The sequence below is a fragment of the Oreochromis niloticus genome, linkage group LG16 (assembly GCF_001858045.2).
Source record: "Oreochromis niloticus isolate F11D_XX linkage group LG16, O_niloticus_UMD_NMBU, whole genome shotgun sequence".
NCBI lineage: Eukaryota > Metazoa > Chordata > Actinopteri > Cichliformes > Cichlidae > Oreochromis > Oreochromis niloticus.
Genome location: NC_031987.2, coordinates 2,983,310 through 3,002,564, shown reverse-complemented (window position 1 = coordinate 3,002,564; position 19,255 = coordinate 2,983,310). Strand labels below are relative to the sequence as shown.

General features: G+C 43.5%; 1 protein-coding gene across 1 annotated transcript in view; it reads left to right on the top strand.

Annotated features, from left to right (window-relative positions):
- ptpn4a (protein tyrosine phosphatase non-receptor type 4a) overlaps window positions 1–19,255 on the top strand; it is a 77,148-nt gene that overhangs the window by 47,663 nt on the left and 10,230 nt on the right. The window contains exons 8-19 of the mRNA XM_005450423.4: window positions 1,177–1,297; window positions 2,415–2,502; window positions 3,471–3,559; window positions 8,564–8,627; window positions 10,281–10,453; window positions 11,411–11,479; window positions 11,561–11,695; window positions 12,932–13,093; window positions 16,232–16,391; window positions 17,226–17,309; window positions 17,566–17,622; window positions 17,824–17,980. Of these exons, the coding sequence (XP_005450480.1) occupies window positions 1,177–1,297; window positions 2,415–2,502; window positions 3,471–3,559; window positions 8,564–8,627; window positions 10,281–10,453; window positions 11,411–11,479; window positions 11,561–11,695; window positions 12,932–13,093; window positions 16,232–16,391; window positions 17,226–17,309; window positions 17,566–17,622; window positions 17,824–17,980 (1,359 nt within the window). The remainder of the gene's footprint in view (window positions 1–1,176; window positions 1,298–2,414; window positions 2,503–3,470; window positions 3,560–8,563; window positions 8,628–10,280; window positions 10,454–11,410; window positions 11,480–11,560; window positions 11,696–12,931; window positions 13,094–16,231; window positions 16,392–17,225; window positions 17,310–17,565; window positions 17,623–17,823; window positions 17,981–19,255) is intronic.

Sequence of the window (19,255 nt, the reverse complement as noted above, 5' to 3'; positions counted from 1 at the left end):
CCTTAAACTGTATGAAACGAGAGCTATTGACCGCACACACATGCGTCCCTGGTGGTGTGTACACATCAATAAAAGGGTGAGCTAGAATTGATTGGTTGGTCAATACGCTCAGGCCACCAGGTTTGTAGGTTAGCCGAGAGACTGCTTGAGTGAACTGATGGTTTTGAGCTAGTGAGCTTGCTGGATTCACTTTGAGCTCTTCATCTTAGAGCTCTTTGAAAGCTATCAGAGATCTGACAGTTATTATTGCACTCATCTGTTACTAATGTTTTGTTTTTGAAGGATACAGCTATTCCCATTTCCAACTCTGTGATGGTTCACATTTGCTCTCTACTGGGGCGTATTGCAGTATTTTAGTTTGGCCTCTGTCTGAAAGTAGCAGATTTACCTCCTCTCCGCTCTTCTGATTGGCTGCCCCTCCTGACAGAATATTGAAACATCTGGTGGGTGGGGTTTCTGGGCTCAGAGGCGGAGCATTAGTTCTTCACACACTTAGTTTAATGTGTTTAATGTGAAACCCCAATTGTGACAGTGTGTATATAAGAGAAAAGAAGGTCACTTTAAGATATTTTACGTGTCGTTCTCTGTCAAGACGATCCTACACTGATCCAATGATGTTGAGGTCCGGGTCTCTGTATTCCCACCTGCCAGCTGTTTGGCCTGTGGTGGAGAGAAACTGTGTTGGACAATAATAGTTTGTTCAGACTTGAAGGGTCTCATCAGTTCTGATGACATAAAGGTAATAGGGTTGTGTCTCCTAAAGCACTGCTTTAAATCTCCAGACTCATGGAGAGCCACTTCCACAATTACATCCAACATCCCACCGAATGATGAGGTCATTTTATTAAATCATGAGGAATCTGATGTTGTTAACAAACATCCTCCCGATGTGTTGTAAAACTAAGTGCACAGTTATTACTTAGAGTTAGTGACTCCACCAAAGTAGCTTTGCATGATTAAGTGTTCAGAATAATCCTTATTCGTCTTGAAACCAAATCTTTTGTCAGCTTGTTCCTGATTGGCTGCCCCTCTCAAACAAAAGGTTTGAACAGCAGTTGGGTGGGGCCAGGTGACAATAGACGGATATATCCACTCCCACAGATGAATATGTCTGAGCCAAGAATGGGAAAAACTGAACATCCTGAAGCCTAACATGCCTCTCTCTTCTCTTTCTAGCTGAGTTGGGGGACTACAGTGAAGCAGAGCATAGTCCGGGCTACCTGTCTGAGTACTCCTTTATCCCAAACCCCCCTCAAGACTTTCACAAAGAGGTCGCCAAACATCACCAGCAGCACAGGTACGCTGAGACACCCTGAAACACATCTGTGATTTGGTACAGCTTCCTGCCTGTGGAGGCGGAAAATTGAAAATTGGTTGTTCATGTTCATTTTCAGCACCTTCACCTTCATACTGTATATTAAAGGCCACAACTAAGGGCGTGATTCCGTGTAATTAAATCAAATTTAATTGTTATTTATATTTACCTGCAAACACTTAAAGGTAGGTACAGTAGAATGAGGAGGTAACAAGTCGGGTTTTGATGGGAAACTGAGAAATTTTTAAACCTTCAACTTTTACATTTTTAATATTCGTTGTGTTGACGTGCGTGATGCATGTTCTAATATCCAGCTGTGCTTTTATTTGACCAAATACATGTGAAAAATACATTTACAATTTGCTGTCCCACATGATCCTATAACGATGGAGCCAAGTCTAGCGTAATTTATTTTTCTTTCACAATCGCTGTTCAAACTAAACTCACAGAAGGAGTGTACAGAAAGGAGTGTCTGCTTTCCTGTAATGTACCTGCAAGTTAGGCGAGGTTAAGCTAAGTTTAATCTATAATACTGAACCATAGAGTACAGTTACGATGAAAGATGGGGAAATATTGTTTGTTCTTCTGCAACATTATGAAGTTATGCAATACTTAAAATCACTTGCAGCATAATTGGTTTCTATAAAATACCTGTAGTTATGCAATGCTTAAAATTACTCATGCATCACTTGAACGGACTTACAGTATAATTATTTCTTTGTTTCCTGTCAAAACCTGACTGGTTACGCTAACCTTTAAGTATTTGTAGGTAAATTCAATTACTTTCAGTTTGATTACTGGGGTGTTACACTGTTAGTTATGGACCATATTATAAAGTGTTACCAAATAAAGTAGAAATATGTAAGACTGATTACTGTCCCTGTATAAAAGCACACATATGGCTCACATGCTGCAGGTTTAATGATCTTTTCCTTCTGCCTGGCTCGTTTGTTTGCTGCTTTTCTTTCTTTGTGTATTTTCCGCCTCCATATGTCTAACACACACCGTGTCGTCGTCGCTGCTCCGCACGGCCTCCTGACGGCTGCTTCACCCTCTCTCACTCTTTTTATTTTTCCCCCCCCTCCCCTCTCTCTCTCAGCGGTCTATCTCCGGCCGAGTCAGAGTTTAATTATCTGAACACAGCACGCACGCTGGAGCTCTATGGGGTAGAGCTGCACTATGCAAGGGTAAGTCTGTTAACGCCTGTGTGTTAAAGACTGTGTTACAATGAGTTTGTCCTTGCTTCTGGAGCTTTACAGTTTATCTACATTTTTATTTCTTTTTTAATTCCACCAAAGCTTGGAGGCCTGTTAGACATGTCCACTGTCTGTGATCTCACTCTAGCTGTCTTGCTTCCTTCCCCTCCCCCCCACAACAACCGCGAGCAGTTAGGTGATAATGCAGAGTCCAGACCCTCCCTCAGCCGTTGTCCTCAAAACTGATATCACAACGTTTTAATCTGTAAAAGGTTTCCCTCTTCCCTGCTGTCACAACGTGGTTCATACACTGTTATCACAGAGCCAATCACATCTGTGGGACTGAGATCAGGTCTGTGGAGCTGCAGCGTGTACAGCTGACGTTGATGCCCACACCCTGCAGAAATGCCGCACATTGGCATTCAGCTCTCATCATGACACCAACAGATAGAAGCAGAGCAGGAAAACCTCATTTAATCCATATTTGTGATGCAGTTCTTTTTATCCACGAGCTTCCTGACCATTAATCTGCATTCTGTTATATTTATGTAGTTCCACTTCACAGCAGCGAGGCCAAACGCTCCTATGCTAACCTAAGAGCTGCTCTAGCCTGTTGTAATTTCTAGCTGAGGCAGTAGAGAGTGGAGCTCCAGCTGCTGAAAGAAATGAGAGCAGTGATTTTGTTTTTTTCAGCTGTGTTATTATGGGATGTACAAACGGGACTCGAGCATGGATTAAATGTGACGGCAGAATTAAAGTTAAAATATGAAATGCGTATGAGAGCTATAATCATGAGGCTCAGTTTAAAACTGTGACTCTGTGTCAGATTTAGGACACAGTGTCACAGTGAGGAAGCCAGTTTTACTCCCCTCCTCCCTCCTCTGGGTCTGTTTGTGTCTTCTCACCTGCCTCCACCTTCACCACACGCTCTTTCACCTGTCCCACTCTCCTCTCCTCAGGACCAGAGTAACACAGAGATTCTCATCGGGGTGATGTCTGCTGGAATTGTGGTTTACAAGAACAGGGTACGGATCAACTATTTCCCATGGTGAGTGACCCACACCTCGAGAACAGAAGATCACAGGCATCACTGTGTGTGTGGGCTCGGTTTCTGTACTTTCCTGTGTCCTTTAAAATACAACAAAGCAAAGTGAGAAACACACGTGAAAAGCAGAAGTGACAGAGGTAGTGTTATGACTGGATTTACATGGGTTTTTTTAAAAGCAAGGTTTCAAAGGGAGCTCTGGGGAATCCCTGAGGATGACTACCCACTGGGATGCTCCCCTGAGTTCTGCGTGACTTCCAGGGTGTTTTTTTTCCCATGTTTGCCTTTCCAGTGGTAACAGGAATGCCAGTATGATGCTCTGTGAGCATAGCTTCCAGCTGGCAGCGAGACTACAACCACAACAAGTTGGAGGAAACCGAGATCAGAGTTGAGTGGTGGTTGTGTGTCGTGGGTTTTGTGATAACACTTGAAATGTGAGTTGTGTGGTTAGAAGAACCTGTTTTATCCTGTTTTATTCTCCTTTAAGTTGTATAGCATAACATTAGAGGTGACTTGTAAGTAAGCTTAGACGCAGCTTTTCCCATTTCCAGCAGATGTTGGTGTGATTTATGTAGCAAAAAAGTTTAAAGGAACTTGATTGATTTATTTCTTACGTTGACCCATCACAAAGCCTTTAATGTTACTGGATCCAACTGGTTTTAGAATGGGCACCAGCACCCCGATGGTGTGGGAAATACCCAGCCGATGAACCCTCTGTGCTCTCCTTACCAGACTATGCCAGTCTGTGGCAAAGGATAGCATCTGACACCTCAGAGCCGCTGTGGTTGAAACCGTGTTTCAGTGTCATTTTCTGTCTCGATTTACAAATTGAGAGAAAGTGCCGGAGAGGTTCCTCTGCGCAGGCAGATCGGATCCTTTGGGGCCAGCCTTTTGACGCCGCCGGTCTAGACTGTTCCACGTGGATTGGCGTCACTCAAGGATGCCTCTTTAGTACCTGTTTACCCTGTAGTATCACTTAATATCACCCCCCACACACCAGGGAAATAAGAACTTTTAGTTTATAGTTCTTTGCTTTATGTGTAGACTCATATAAAAGGAGGACTTCCTCTATGATATATTTAAAAATGTGACGAGGTTCCTCTGGTCAGTACGTGTCCAAAAATGACTCTAAATCTGAAGGTGTGTGGACCTGTGGCATATGGGATTCACAGGTGACTCCTCTTCGTTGTTTACTTTCAGTGAAGTGGTTGGTCAGAGTGGAATGAGTTGCATTATCAGTGAATGTGATGATGAATGAGAATACACAAGATGAACAGGAGAGGACCGAGTACTAAACCCTGAGGGACACCACGGGGAGAATCTTTCCCCTGGAACACCCAGATAATCGGATAGATTTAAAAACTTAGAAACTACATATGCTTTTTGAAACATGTATGTATTCCTGTAAACATCGTGTATCCCACTTATTATTTTTGGAGTATCAAAAAACCCCAAATAAGCTTATGATCCAAGGCTTCAGTACCACCTGCTCGGAGCCAAAGATCAAGGTTGCTTGAAAGCAGCTCTGCAGCCAGCGGAGAACCTGGCATGTATCCGATATGGATGAAAAATGGTGCACTGCTGGGGGAAAGAAAGAAAGCGTACTTCATTGGTATTTTCATACTCTGTCATTTCTTCCTGCCAAATTTGCCCTGAACTGGGGAATCAAACGGTGGATGTTCTTGTCACAAATCCACCTCTGCGCTATCGGTCTGCTGCCAGCTCCTCTTGTACTGCTTCCAGGAACCCTTTTTGCTGCATAATATTTTGGAAACCCCTCACATGGTGATTATTGACATGGCATATTAATGTTTAAGCCTCTGGTGAGCTTTTCTAGAATTATACAGATGATTTCACCAGATTTTTCTGGGAAGGGGGGGAAGGGGGGGTTTGTGTGAAACTAGGTTTCCTGAAAATATTACAGGCGTCAAATCTGCTCCGTCTTTCTCTCTTTGTCCTGCTTTTGCTTCTCTCTCTCTTTCTGTGTCCAAGTCACTTAATCTCATCGCTCTTTATGCCTTTTGCTCTCGTTCTCTCTGTGAAGCATCGGTTCTTGGAAATCTCCCATTCTCTGCTGTAGCATTGTGGGTGGTTAAATGTTAATGGGTGCTGAGGGTGGGAGATGAACTACTCAAACCTCTGTAACGCTGGAAGATGTGTAGGCTTAATACACCCTGAACACACTCGCACAGCGGCTGGTGTGTGCGTGTGTGTGTAGGTGCATGTTTTGTGTTTTTTTTTGCTAAGATGAGTTTGATTCGATGGAAGGATTTTGTATTACAGACATTGTGAGGCCTATATTCATAAATCTGAGCTCTGAGCTCTTTCCATTTGGGCCACAGGAAAGCCAAACCATGAAATCTTAGGGTTAAGACTCGGTTTCCGGTTTGAGCGAGTACGGATAAGTCTCCATGGAATGAGCCCTTAAGCATGAGAAGCTGATGCAAAGTCGTCCTGAGTGGAGGAAAAATAGGCTAAAGGAAGTGTGTGTGTGCATCCAGTCTGTTGAGCTAAATTTAGAGACCAACAGCGGTGTCCCCAACAGCTGCTGACTACCATGTGTGAGAGAGGGAGGGAGCGGGAGAGAAACATTATAGTCAACAGCATCTCTCGGCCTACGCTCGCCGATTTTTTCTTCCTGTTCCTCTTCTTTCTGTTCTTCTTTAATACAAGCTCGCCGTTCCTGCGTCCGGTTCCTTCCCGCCACACCTCACGCCGCCTCTCCTTTCGTCTTATCGCAGATTGATCTGTCAGATGAGGAGCGGTCAAGAGAGACATTTAGATTTCTGCCTCTTTCCTATTTCTGTTCACAGCAGCCTGACAAATGAGCCACACTTAGATGGGGCATGACTCACGCTCTGAATAAGTGTGTGTGTCCATGCACGTGTGTGTGTGAGCAAGTATGTAAAATATATTTAGCAAGCAGCGATGAGTCACAGCAGCAACAAAACTAGAGGAAGGGATTAGGTTACTCTGCTCCTGCCGCTCATCAGCAGACTTTCTTACTGTGGTCACACGTGTGCGGTCTTCTGAGTCATCTTTTATAGCGTGTGCGCTTCAGGTAATGCACAGATTGATGAGATAATATCGTCGTGGTTAAAGCCTCGGACTCTCTGGTGTTGGCACAGTCTTTTAGCCCACGCCCTCAAGCTCTGGCAAGAGGTCAGAGGTTAAATGAACAGTTGATAGGACACATGAGTCAGCCAGCTGAGAAGAAATGAGATTGGGTCAGACTTAGAGATTGTGGCGAAGAAGCAAGCAGGAGTACAAAGGCACTGTGTGAGAACCAGAACCAGCTCCAAATTAATTTAATTAATTCAGTTTCTTTTTAAAATGTAAATATTCCATGACAGTTTAACACTAAACTTGACAAAACCCTAATAAACCCTAATAAAGCCTAATAAAGCCTAATTAATCCTTTAGCATAACAAAAGAAAAATCACCTGACAGTGGGACCAATCCCAAAGGATTTTATCTGTACACACGGATCTTATCATGTAAGTCTAAGAGCTGTGACTCCTGCCTGTTTAAAAATGTACTGATTGTAAATAACCTTTCGAGGCTTCTCTGCTTTACTTTCATTGGGCGCTTGTAGCTGCCGTGTGGTCACGTAGTGGTTTCTGGACTCGGTCATCATTTCAGTGTCTGCATACATCAGTAAAAGTAGGTTTTGTGGTACTTTTTCCCGCAGTGCTCTTAATTTTAAGCCTTAATGGTATCCTCTAAGACAGGGGTGTCAAACATAAGGCTGGGGGCCCAGAATTAGCCCGGCAAAGACTTGAATCTGGAAATGTGGATGAGGGGATAAACTTTGGACTTTTAACTGCATTTTCATAAGTTGTCCAGCTTTTCCTGCTGATAAAGACCTCCCTCATGGCCAGTCATACAACACCAAACTAATTAAGTCATAGATCAAAAATGACATGACAGAAAAAAAGACATTTTCTGTGAATGAACAAAAACTTTGTTTCGTAGTAACAGGACAAGCTGTCTTACTGCTTACAGTTCAAGCCTAAAAATTTAGAAATTCTTTAATTTATTACATCAGCTTTTCTTTATTGTGTAGAAAAACTGAGACATATGTATGAAGTTGCACTTGTTTTTCTTATATTGAGCTCTCTCAGGGAATAAATGGTTTCACTGGTCCAGCACAGCTAGGATGAGTTTAGCATCCCTGCTCTAAGATGAGCTGTAAAAATATTCACTCACACTTCAGTTGTACTGTTGGATTTTTTTAAACCTAGCTCTAAACATGCTTTTAAAATTGTTTAGTTGGGCACGAAGCCTCAAGTGGCCAATAAAGGAACTGCAGTTTTGGCACTTGGCTTCATTTTCCATCTCCATGATTGGCTGCTTGTTTCAGACGTTCAGATGTATGTTGTTCTCTGTCAGGAAGGTCTCACAGTGGCTTCACCCTCAGTGACGGTAATGACCCACACCTTTTTTTTTCATACCTTGGTGACTCACATAATCAATAGTAGATCAACTGCCACTTCCAAAGGGATAACCCCCACTACGACTCTCCACCTTTTGTTCTTAGAACTGAAGAAGCGTCTCGTGGGTGAGAGGTGAAATCCTCACAAACCTAAAGAGGACCAAACGCTTTCGTTCTTCTCTTAGACTCTTTTCGCTCTTAGACTTCCATGACTTTGGTTTCATGATGATTTGTCAGATTGTAATTTTTAAGAAGTTAAAAAAATGATAAAGTTATAAAAGCACTCAACACAGTCACACTGACATCCTCATAAAACTAAAGACATTTCCTTTTATTTTTATTTGCTTTAATTAGTCTTTCCACTTGTTTTAAGTTCAGTTTACTTTTAGTTAACTTTGGCTGGATGGGTGGAAATGAGAAGAAGACGAAACAGCAGAGAGGAGACACAGGCTAAATGTTGTGCAGCATGAAAATGTGTGACGAGTGAAAAAGAGGAGAGCGTGTTGGGTTGTTTGAAAGTGTAACGTCAGCGTCTCAGTACTGAAAATTTAACTCCACTTTTCTGCTTCCAGGTTGAAAATAGTGAAAATCTCCTTCAAGTGCAAACAGTTCTTCATCCAGCTGAGAAGAGAGGCAGTAAGTATACACACACACACACACACACACACACACACACACACACACACACACACACACACACACACACACACACACACACCTGTTAACCTCTGTGTGTGATAGCATCAGATTAACCCCCTGCTGTCTGTGTCCTGGGCGTCTCTGTTTTAATCCCTCCCTTTGTGTGTTACATCCTTTGTTTCACCCTTGAATGTGTTTCTGCTTTCAGCACAACAAACAGCATGTTTGTCTCCACCACAAATATTTACTCTCCAGTCGTCATTTAGCCCTCTTAAACCCGACGTAATATTTTAAACCCAGTTATTACAAAACAAACAATTACAGCCGCTGGCGACTCCCATTCTCAAGCATCGACTTTAAGCTTCCTCATTTTTGAATGTGTTGTTGCTTTTGTATGAGCACATTTCATTCCAGGTGGAAGCACAATGTTTCAGCTCGTAGCTCAGCAGATGATATTAAACTAAATCAGTAAATGTAAGCAAGTGAATTAATGACTAATGAAATTAAGAAAAGGCGACAATAAAAAGTAAATCCATAAAAAGAAGTAGAAATTCAGAAACAGTTGTTATTATTGATGACAATAATAATGATAATGATAACACACCGGAAAGTTGATCATGTGAGAGCACAGGCAGCACAAGTATTTCTATTTGCCAGCATGAGACCAGCGCAGGTCAGAGACACTGAGGTATAGAAGGTGGAGCTCGGGTGTAGGTGAGCTGCTAAACAGCTTGGTTTCATGGCCCGTCTAAAGTTAAGCTCATGTTTCTGGTGTGTGTTGTGTGTGCGTTATTCTGTCTGTAAACACAATAGTTTAAAAACTTAATTCTAATAAACGTTGTAGGGGTGTAGAGTGGGCTCATCTCAACAAGCCATTTAAATTTGCCTTCCACCCACCGAGGTCTTCAAGGTCAGCTTCATGAGTTATTATTGGAAAACGGACAAAAAGCCTTCGAGCTTAGAAACTGTGGTTCTAAGACGTGAGCTGTGGATTCTCAACGTAAGGAAACGATCACATATCAGGTCAGATTTGACCTCTGACCTCTCCAACAAGGTCAATCTGGTTGATCTGACTTTGAAAGTCATAGTAATGTTATTTTAGTACATTTTTATTTTTCATTAATGAACTATATCCACATTAATAATAATTATACTCAGCAGTACAAATAACAAAAGCACTTTTACATTTAAAAAGAACAAAGAAAACAAAATATAGAAAATAAAACAGTTTTCTTAAAAGTAAACGCTGCCCACAGTGGGAGCTGCCCTGGTGGAGTTTGTGCTTCTTGTTTATTTATTTCTATTTTTTGGCTCAGGACCAAAAGCGTTAACAAGCTAAATGTTTGAAATAGACCCAGAGTACTAAAGACAAGCTTATCTAAAAGTAATGAAGTGTGACGGGGGTTTCCTGGATTTTTGCTGCTCTCTGAGCCACACGATGTTTCTTTCTTACACAGTTATCACCCCCTGAAGGTCCTTTGTGATTCAGGAGAAAAGAACCTGTCTGAAATCGCTCAAAGTAGAGAATAAACAGTAATAACAGGGCGGCAGTATGCAGCAGTTTGTTACAGAGTTTGTTACTGTAGCTAACGGTTATGGATGATCGGAGCAGGTCATGAACTAACCCCGTCCTCTCCTCGCTGCACACAGACCGAGTCTCGTGAGACGCTGCTCGGCTTCAACATGGTCAACTACCGGGCCTGTAAGAACCTGTGGAAAGCCTGCGTGGAGCACCACACCTTCTTCAGGCTGGAGCGGCCCATCCCGCCACAGAAGAACTTCTTCGCCTACTACTTCACGCTGGGCTCAAAGTTCAGATACTGGTGAGAACCGCAGCCCACAAACACGAGCTGTCAGAGAAACGCCGGAGAGCCTCTGAACATCCAGGCTCTCGCGCATCCAGCACACACACAGATATGTGGATGGATGCTTTGTCTCGCCCTCCTCCTTCACTTCAGTTTGCGAGGCTGAGACGCTGAAAGTGGCCGCTGTTTGCCTTTGAACCCTCTCGCACTACCTTGCCCCAGAAAAGCACGGCTTAATTATTCATGTTTTGCCTGAAACAAAGTAACTGAATTCGTGTTTGGCCTTCCAACCGTTTTCTTTCAAGTTTTGCAGGAAGCGTTTGTGTCCACGTGAGAGCCAGCCGTGCATTTCATTTCACATTTTCCGTAATGCTGTCGCCCTCCTCCTTTCAGACGAACTATTCCCTCTCGTTTGGTTTGATAGTTTTGTTTTGTTTTTTACTTTCAAGTTGGAACCGGCACCGAAACATAAAATGAGGTTTTCTCCTCGCTGCTTTATGACATTGCACTGTGTCAACTTTGTTTCACTTCACTGGCGCCATTTTTTTCGTTTCCTTTTTCTATGAAATGTGAGCGAGAGCCGAACTGAGAGCTGGAGGTCTTGTGATGCATTATTGAGCAGCAGTGATGCAACGTGAGCGAGGCTCGTCTGATGTTTGGCTCCACTGAGTGTGAGCGTGTGTGTTTGGTTGAGATATTGACTGACTTTTCAATAAGCATAGACCTGAATTGTGAATTTGTGCTGTTAAAAATCTTATTAACTTTGTTTGAGAAGATAAAATATGCTGTGCTTGTTACTGGTTGGCAGGCAGCTCATGGTGTTCAGATGAAGTGCCTCATGTTAGTACAATAAGGCAGCATGGTCTTGTTGTGTTAAATAAAATTGATATGCATGTATGGATTTATCACAGAAAACCTTCGATGGTTGCATTTTGAAACTGTCCTAAACTTAAGAGTTGTTTTTGTTGTCTTCAGCGGGCGGACGGAGGTGCAGTCTGTGCAGTACGGGAAGGAGAAAGGCATCAAGGACAGAGTGTTTGCCAGGTAATTCTCGGGTTCTTGATGGTCAGCTGATGATTCGTGTTCATTTTGTGGAAAGCTGAGTTAGTGCGTCTGTCTGAGCAGGTCTCCCAGCAAGCCGCTGGCCAGGAAGTTGGTGAGTGGAACCGACTGGGAGTCGGTCAGCAGGAACAGCCTATCAGATGAGAGATTGGAGACCCAGAGCCTGCCCACTCGCTCCCCGCCTGGCACGCCCAATCAGTGAGTTCTGAGTACACTTCAGCTGTCTCCGTAACTCTTCGCCCGCAGACCAGGACTTCTCTGGGATTCAGACAGCAGAGATGTGAGAGAGCAAATGTTCACCTGCCAGCTCCTGGTGCAGAGTCCATGTCAGATTGTGCCGATGTGGAAAAAGTCCAGAAAATAGTCTGGTTGTAGGTTCATTGGTGCAGTAGAGACTTTGATGAGGAGCTTATTTCAGGGACTTTATTTGTAAAATCAACTCCAGGCCTTGAGGGCCGGTGTTAGATCTCACCCTGGGTCAACACACCTGACTCAAATGATGAGGAGGTCATTTAGCCATTTAAATCAGCTGTGTTGGACACATCTAAAGCCTGCAGGACACTGGCCCTCGAGGCCTGGAGTTCCCCCACCCCTGCCTTAAACAATATTCAAAATCTCTGCATAGTTTCACCCGTAAAGAACACTAAATGTTAAAATGCACGCTCACTGATGAGGAGTTTCTCCTTCGTCAGGATATATCGGATATTTCCCGTCCACTCCTCTCTCACAGGGCTGAGGCTGTGTTTGTTTTCAGGTCAGATTATGTTCTGTTATTATAGATTAACTAGAAGTTTATAAAGTAAATAAAACTGCTGTCTTTCTGCAGGTAAAAGTCTGCTTCACTGGCCCGTGGAGAGAACAGACCAGGCACTGGTCGAACTTCTTCTTTCTAAAACCTTTTTCTCTTTTTGGACATCCGTTTGGTTTTTAATTAAACTTGTGAAGAATTAATTGGTAGGTGATAACGCGTTATAAAAGAGTCGTTGCTGGTTCTGAGTGGCTCCGCCTCTTTTACCACAACGTTTGTTAACTCAGTATTCAGCCAGAGAAACATCGGCTTCAGTCTGAGTAGCACTGCTGTGATCTCCTCTACCAAAAAGGCCATTTATGGCTTTCAGCCTTACATGAGGAGAAATCATAAGGCAGGCTTAAAGATGACAGAGAGCAGGTGAATAATCTGTTCAGCATCTGTTATGAATCAGATGAAGGCACAGCATCATTAAAGTGTCAAATCTGGATGTTTTAATAAGCAAGGCCTCCTTTGTAGCCTTACAGTTAACATAAATCAAGACGTGAATCTAAAATGAGTAAAATTGTAAAGATCACACACTTTAAATCTGAAACGTCTTCTGGGTAAATAAATAAACGATGCGTTCGGGGTCACGTTTCCATCGCTGCCCTTGAACACTGTGTGTCTGCGTGTTTGTTTGTCAGGAACTCGCTGTTTGTCCAAGAAGGCACGCGACTACGGCCGTCGTCGGTCGGCCACCTGGTGGATCACGTGATCCACGCTTCACCCAGCCTGCCAGTCTTCTCCTCCAATCACAAGTCGGCTTCGTCCACGCAGGCTAACAGCATCAGCCTGGACTCCACACCGTAAGTCGTCTTCTTCTTCTCCTTCTCCTTTTAATGCACGTCCCACCCACGTTTCTTCAAGCTCTTTGTATTTGGGCAGCAAACATCAGCTTTGGACTCGGTGGCGGAGCGGTGGTTGGATCATAATTTGACTGCTTCGTAAATAGAGCGTCCCCCAAACACAGCCACCCTTTAATTTAGAACTTACATTTTACTCCTCACATTTAGTCTGAGAGTACTGCTGAGTTGACAGCTTTTGTTTTTTTTAAAGTCTGCCCGTCGGTGTCTGTGGCTTCTCCCGACAGTTCACACCCTCCCAGTGTCACTTAGCTGGCCCCAGTGGAAAGATGAACCCTTTGAAAAACAGCCCGTAAAATGTGTTTATAGCGCATAGCAGGGCGGAGCGCTTGTGCAACAGGGCTGAACTAGGAATTAGCACGCGCGTGTGTGTCTGTGTGTGCGTGTATTTGTGCTTTCTGGATCTCCTTAAAATGCTCTCACACTGTGAAATATTTGTCGAGTCGTTTAATAAAGTTCCACACGGCTGCTTCGGCGTCTGAAATCTTGCATCGAGCTGGTAGGAGAGATGGATGTCTCAGTTGGACGTCAGGATGGTTAAGTAACATTTAAGTGGTAGTTCCTCTGCCTACAAAGCTGCACACGCAGACGAACACGCCAAGTCAGTGGCTCATCGCTCTGTTACGGAGCCAAAACATGACATAATCACCTGCTCTCCCTTCCTCCCTCTCTGTTATTGTGCGCTTTGTCCATCGTGGTAGTGGAAATAAAAACAGGCCAAAACAGCATTTTATGGAGATGAACCTCAGATCTTTATTTTGGAGTTTGCATGTTTAACCCTTCAGACTTTGGTGTTTCCTGATGAAAACAAGTCTTCACATTTAGTCTCTAAGCACCTCAGGTCAGTGAGGAAGAGACATTCATGATCCTTATTACCTGTTCAGGTTAAAAGCAAAACACCATCACGGTTTGGAGAATCTATAAAAGCTATGAATTCACTGATAATATTAAACCTCATGAATTATTTTAATTACACTTAATAATGCTGCCTGTGAAGTATTTGGAATTATTTGAATGCATTATTTAAATTTAGTTATAATGTAACATACATGAAGTTCTACTTAAATGTACTCAAAGCACAATTACTTTGTTTCCTGTAACAGCCTGAATTGTTACTGTTATTCTAGTCTACCCAGCTTTAAGTACATATAGGTAAATATCATTTAAAAAATTACTGTGATGTTGCACGCTCAGTTGTAGGTCAAATTATTTTAAAGTGTTAGTACAAATTTTAAAATAATGCTATTTTCAGCTACAGTTCTTCAGTCAGAAGTGAATCACAGCACTATAATTAGTATTAGCCACGTTCCTTTTTCTTTCAATGTTTTCTGCAACTGTGCAGAAGAGAATTGGGACGCTAACCGTTAGAAGAAACGTTTTTACGTACGTCTTTCGGCTTCAGTGGTTTAAACCTCAACCGTGAACCACTTTTTGATATCAGCTGCTGGTTGGAACCGCTGTGGTTTGGCTTTGATATCATTTATCCAATAAATTCTGCCTTTTAGAGTGAATTTGCAGCATTGCTTGCGTGTTTCCAGGTGGATCACTCTTCGGCTTTACGTCTTGGAGATTTTCCTCCAGTTAAAGTAAAACGAGAATCTGCTTTTCGTCACCACGCCCTTTAAAAAACCCCTAATGTTCTGTTTTCTAGTGGCGTGAAGTTGAAAATGATCTGTTTAGCTAACCACACTACACTGGAGGGATCCTTATTTTTAATTGCAGTGTCTTTATTTCCTTGACAGCGTCAGGGAAAAAGCCTGGCGTGATTATGCCTTTGGCCGGAGCTGGGAGTTTATGACACAGTGGATTTTCTTTCATTTGTTATTGTCGGATTAAACGTCGATTGGGTCATCCTCTTTACAACAGTGCGGCGCTGCACACGCAGACTCCTCGCTGCAGAGCCAGAAGGCGTGCCGTTCTTTTCGCGCGCAGCTAAATTATGTGCTGGTGCACCTAAATGAAAGTTAGGCACATCAGCGCCTGCATGTCATAATAAATTATTTTCTATGCTGTAATCAAACTCATTTCTCTGAATTCAAAGCAAAGGCAGGCTTTGGTGAATTATTTAGTTGGAAAATAAAAACTGGGTGTGCACTGAAACAGGTTTTAAATTTGTCTTTTTGTGGTTTCCAAAGCAACATTTTACTTTATAGCAGCTCCTTTTAGCCCTCTCGTGTACCCGCATATGATTTTTCTGTCACTGCACACTCATTTGGTTCCCTCTTACACTGTGCTTTCAAAAATTTATCGAGTGATAAATATAGATCCAGTTTGGAAGTTTTTGATAGAAGGAAAACTAAAAAGCAGGGCTCAGCCGTGTCCTTATCCCGGGCCGGGCCTAAGGTTGTGGCTGTCGCACCGAGCAGATGCATAATGCAGGATGATGCGCGGTCTCGGCTCAGGCCTGCTGCGCGCTGCCTCTCTCTCTGAAAGCCTGACCTGGTTTTGACCCATAATAAATGTTAGTTTGCGTTCGTGTGTTTAAGAGACAAAGTGACGGCGGTAGCAGAAGCCAAAACAAAGGCAATGCTCTTTGACTTGTGCTTCTGCCCCCGAGGAGCGCCTGTACGCAGCAGCGCACACGCACGGATGCAGATGTGGAATGAAATGCTTTTACGCAGCAGAGGCCGAGCCCTGATGATGCTGAAAGCCTCACCTGGCTGCTGTTTCGCCGTACACGCCGACTGCCTCTTTATTGTCGGGATGATGGAGGGGGGGATGTTTTCCTTCCTCTCGCAGCCCTTTTATCGAGGTTAATGCATTGTGACTAACACAGTGCTATTAAGCCTCCCTGTGTCTCACGGTCTCCTCTCCTGCTTTTCTCCATTTGTCTTCAGTCCACCTCTTTAACAAAGAGGAAGACCATTGTCGTGTTTTTATCGTGAATGCATGTTTGCAGCTTTGCTGTCCGTCCTCGAGCGCTCACAGCAGCTTCGCAGGCTAACACTGATGTGTTACTAATGGCATCGTAACGAATGGCGACACAAAGGAATTTGAACCGTGTTTCTCGCTGTCATCTCACCTTCATTTTTCCCTTATTGCTGCTTTCTTCTTCTTCCTCCCGCTGTTTGCCTGCCTCAGGTCTCCAGATGGGGTAGATGGCCAGCCTCCAGCTCTCCCGCCCAAGCAGCTGAGCCGGAAGACCCTGAGCCAGATCATCCAGGCCCACTCCCAGCAAAGCCTGCTGGACAATCACCTCAATGAGATGTATGACGTTCCCGTCAATGCCGACAAGACCACGGTCAGTACGGCGACACAGTTACTGTTTATGAAGGCCTCATAAAAGAATACTGCAACAGTTTCAGTACAAGTAGATGGAAACTGTGTTAGCTTCAAAGATGGTCTGATTCTAGATGTTTCTAGATGCACTGTCCACTTCCTGCTGTGACAAAACAAATTTCCCACGTGTGGGACTAATAAAGGTTATCTTATCTTATCTTGAATATCTAAATGCATGAAGAGAAATCCCAGAGTATTTTATATTTCTGCAGTTTTTATATAATCTTTCTAAGCTGTTTAGCCTCTTTTAGCTCATTGTTTTGGCTTTTAAGCATCGACTGGCTTCATTTTAAAAAGTCGGGGTAGTTCTTGTTTATGTTTCCAAGACTTATTTCTTCTATGAGCCCCTAAATCCGGGAAAATGAGGATGAAAAGATGCGGCACACTCTGCTTGGAAATATATGTAAAACAGACTAAACCTTAGAGGTGGTTTTAAATGATTTGGAAACGGTGACATGTACCTGCAAATATTATGACACCTGTTGAAGTTTTTCATTCTATTTCATTATTTTTATGTGTATCAGACATTTTTTAAAAAGTGATGTTTGTGCCAAAAATGCAAGAAAAGTTGGGCTTCTGGTTCTGAAGTGAACCACTTTTGCTGGTGTACTGTGGTGCATTTACAGCGGTGTGCATTGTAATGTATTTGCAGTTTTATCATCAACTCGTGTAACAGGAAAGAGAATGAATCTATTAAGCTTACAGATTCGGCCGCTGTTAAAGTCTGAGCGCTCTGACCTGTTGTTTGACAATGTGCTGATCCGTGATATTGAAGTGACGGCTCGTGTTCTTTCAGCTGAACGGAGTAGTCCCTCACGATAACTTGGTCCTGATCAAGATGAGACCGGATGAACACGGACGCTTCGGCTTCAATGTCAAGGTGAGAGCTGAGGAGACAGGAGTGAAAACTCCCCTCGCCACCTTTTATCTCTCCTGCAGCCGCTCAGTCTGACTTGTGTTTTTCTAGCTTATTTCTATGCCTGGTGTAAACCTTTGCCCGTGGGCACATCATCTGTATGCATGCGGACACATCCGCACTGCTTTCCCAAATGTTAACTCGACCCTAAAAATAAAAAGGACGTTTGTGTAAGACGCTGTTAACGTACGTGTGTGTGTGTGTGTGTGTGTGTCTGCAGGGTGGAGCTGACCAGAAAATGCCCATCATTGTGTCTAGAGTGGCTCCGGGAACCTCAGTAAGTCAACAAGAACCTCATTTGTCTTTACACTCTAGTTGCACATTTTTTCCTCTCACTCATAAAAACACGTCTTCAGCTGCCCAAACTCTCTCAGAGGTCTCCGTGGTGACGAGTCAGATTGACCCTGCTTTAGTATAAAAGTTTCAGAAACACAAAACTTCAGTTATCTTATTTTTTTCTTCTCTTTCTCCTATTCAGGCTGACCTCTGTGTGCCTCGCCTTAACGAGGGTGACCAGGTAGTCCTGATTAATGGGCGGGACATCTCTGACCACACCCATGACCAGGTAGTCATGTTCATCAAGGCCAGCTGCGAGAGCCACTCCGGGGAGCTCATCCTGTTGGTCAGACCTAATGGTGAGTGGTTGTTAGAGTGCCCAGTGCATTAAACCTTATACACTGCTCAGGTGTAACGTCCTGACCGCTGACAGCTGAGGTGAATAACACGGATTATCTCTTGCTAGTGGGCGGGATATGTCAGGGAGGAAGTGAATATTTTGTCCTCAAAGTTGATGTTAGGAGGAAAAATGGTCGAGTGTAAGGATTTGACAAAAGGCCAAACTGGGTCAGAGCATCTCCAGAACCTGAGCTCCTGTGGGGTGTTCCCGGGGTGTCCCCCAGGGGTCAGTATCCACCAGCGACAGGGTCAAGACTGCCCAACGGTCACGGATGAGCAAAGGCTGACCCGTGTGGTTCGATCAAACAGACAGCAGAAAAAGTTCATGCTGGTTCTGATAGAAAGGTGTCAGAATACACCAAGCATCACAGTTTGCTGTGTCTGGAGCTCCAGACCAGTCCGGGTGCCCCTGCTGAGCCCTGTCCACCACCGAAAACACCAACAACGGACACGTGAGCATCAGAAATGAACCACGGAGCAATGCAAGGAGGTGTCCTGGTCTGATGAATGCCACCTCACAGCTCACAGGACTTAAAGCATCTGTTGCTTTTAGAGGATATTTGTAAATGTATAAACTGTAAGTACTCTCGAACACTAGTACTGTAGGTATGCTTATGTGAGTAACTCATATATTTGCCAAAAAAATCTTCCACTTTTTCCTCAGGCTTTAACCTTCAGAGTGTCTTTGTATGTTACTGAGCTGCTTCTGCCACTTACTGGGTTTGAATATTTGCTCCTGATGAGACTTGCAGTTTGTGCGGTGCGGCCGGTTTTAATTTAAGGGCCGTAAACATTCGAATGAAGTGTTTTACAGGCTAAGTTTAAAGTATGAACACATGGTGCAGCACACTCCTGAAAATGAACAGCTACATGTGGTCAGAAGCTCGTGGAAATGAGATCTGCGAAGCCGAACGTGGTGGTATCTGTACGTCTCGGCTGTGTGTGTGTTCACCACATAGAAGACTCGTGCTAAAACGCCTCCTTTAATCAGCGAAGCGGGGAGAAGTGCTCTTAAAGATGATGAAACAGAGAAACTCTTTGGTGTGTTAAGTGGGTCAGAAACCGATCAAAGCAGATAGAAGAGTCCATCGATGTCTTTACGTTATTCAGTTTTGCTGTTGAAATGTTGGACTGTAAGTATTTACACATAGAGGACACATGTGTTCTCTTTGTGCAGTAAACTGGTTACGCTTGAGTTCTGTTTTTTTAAAAATCTCTAAGTTTGTTGTTTAACT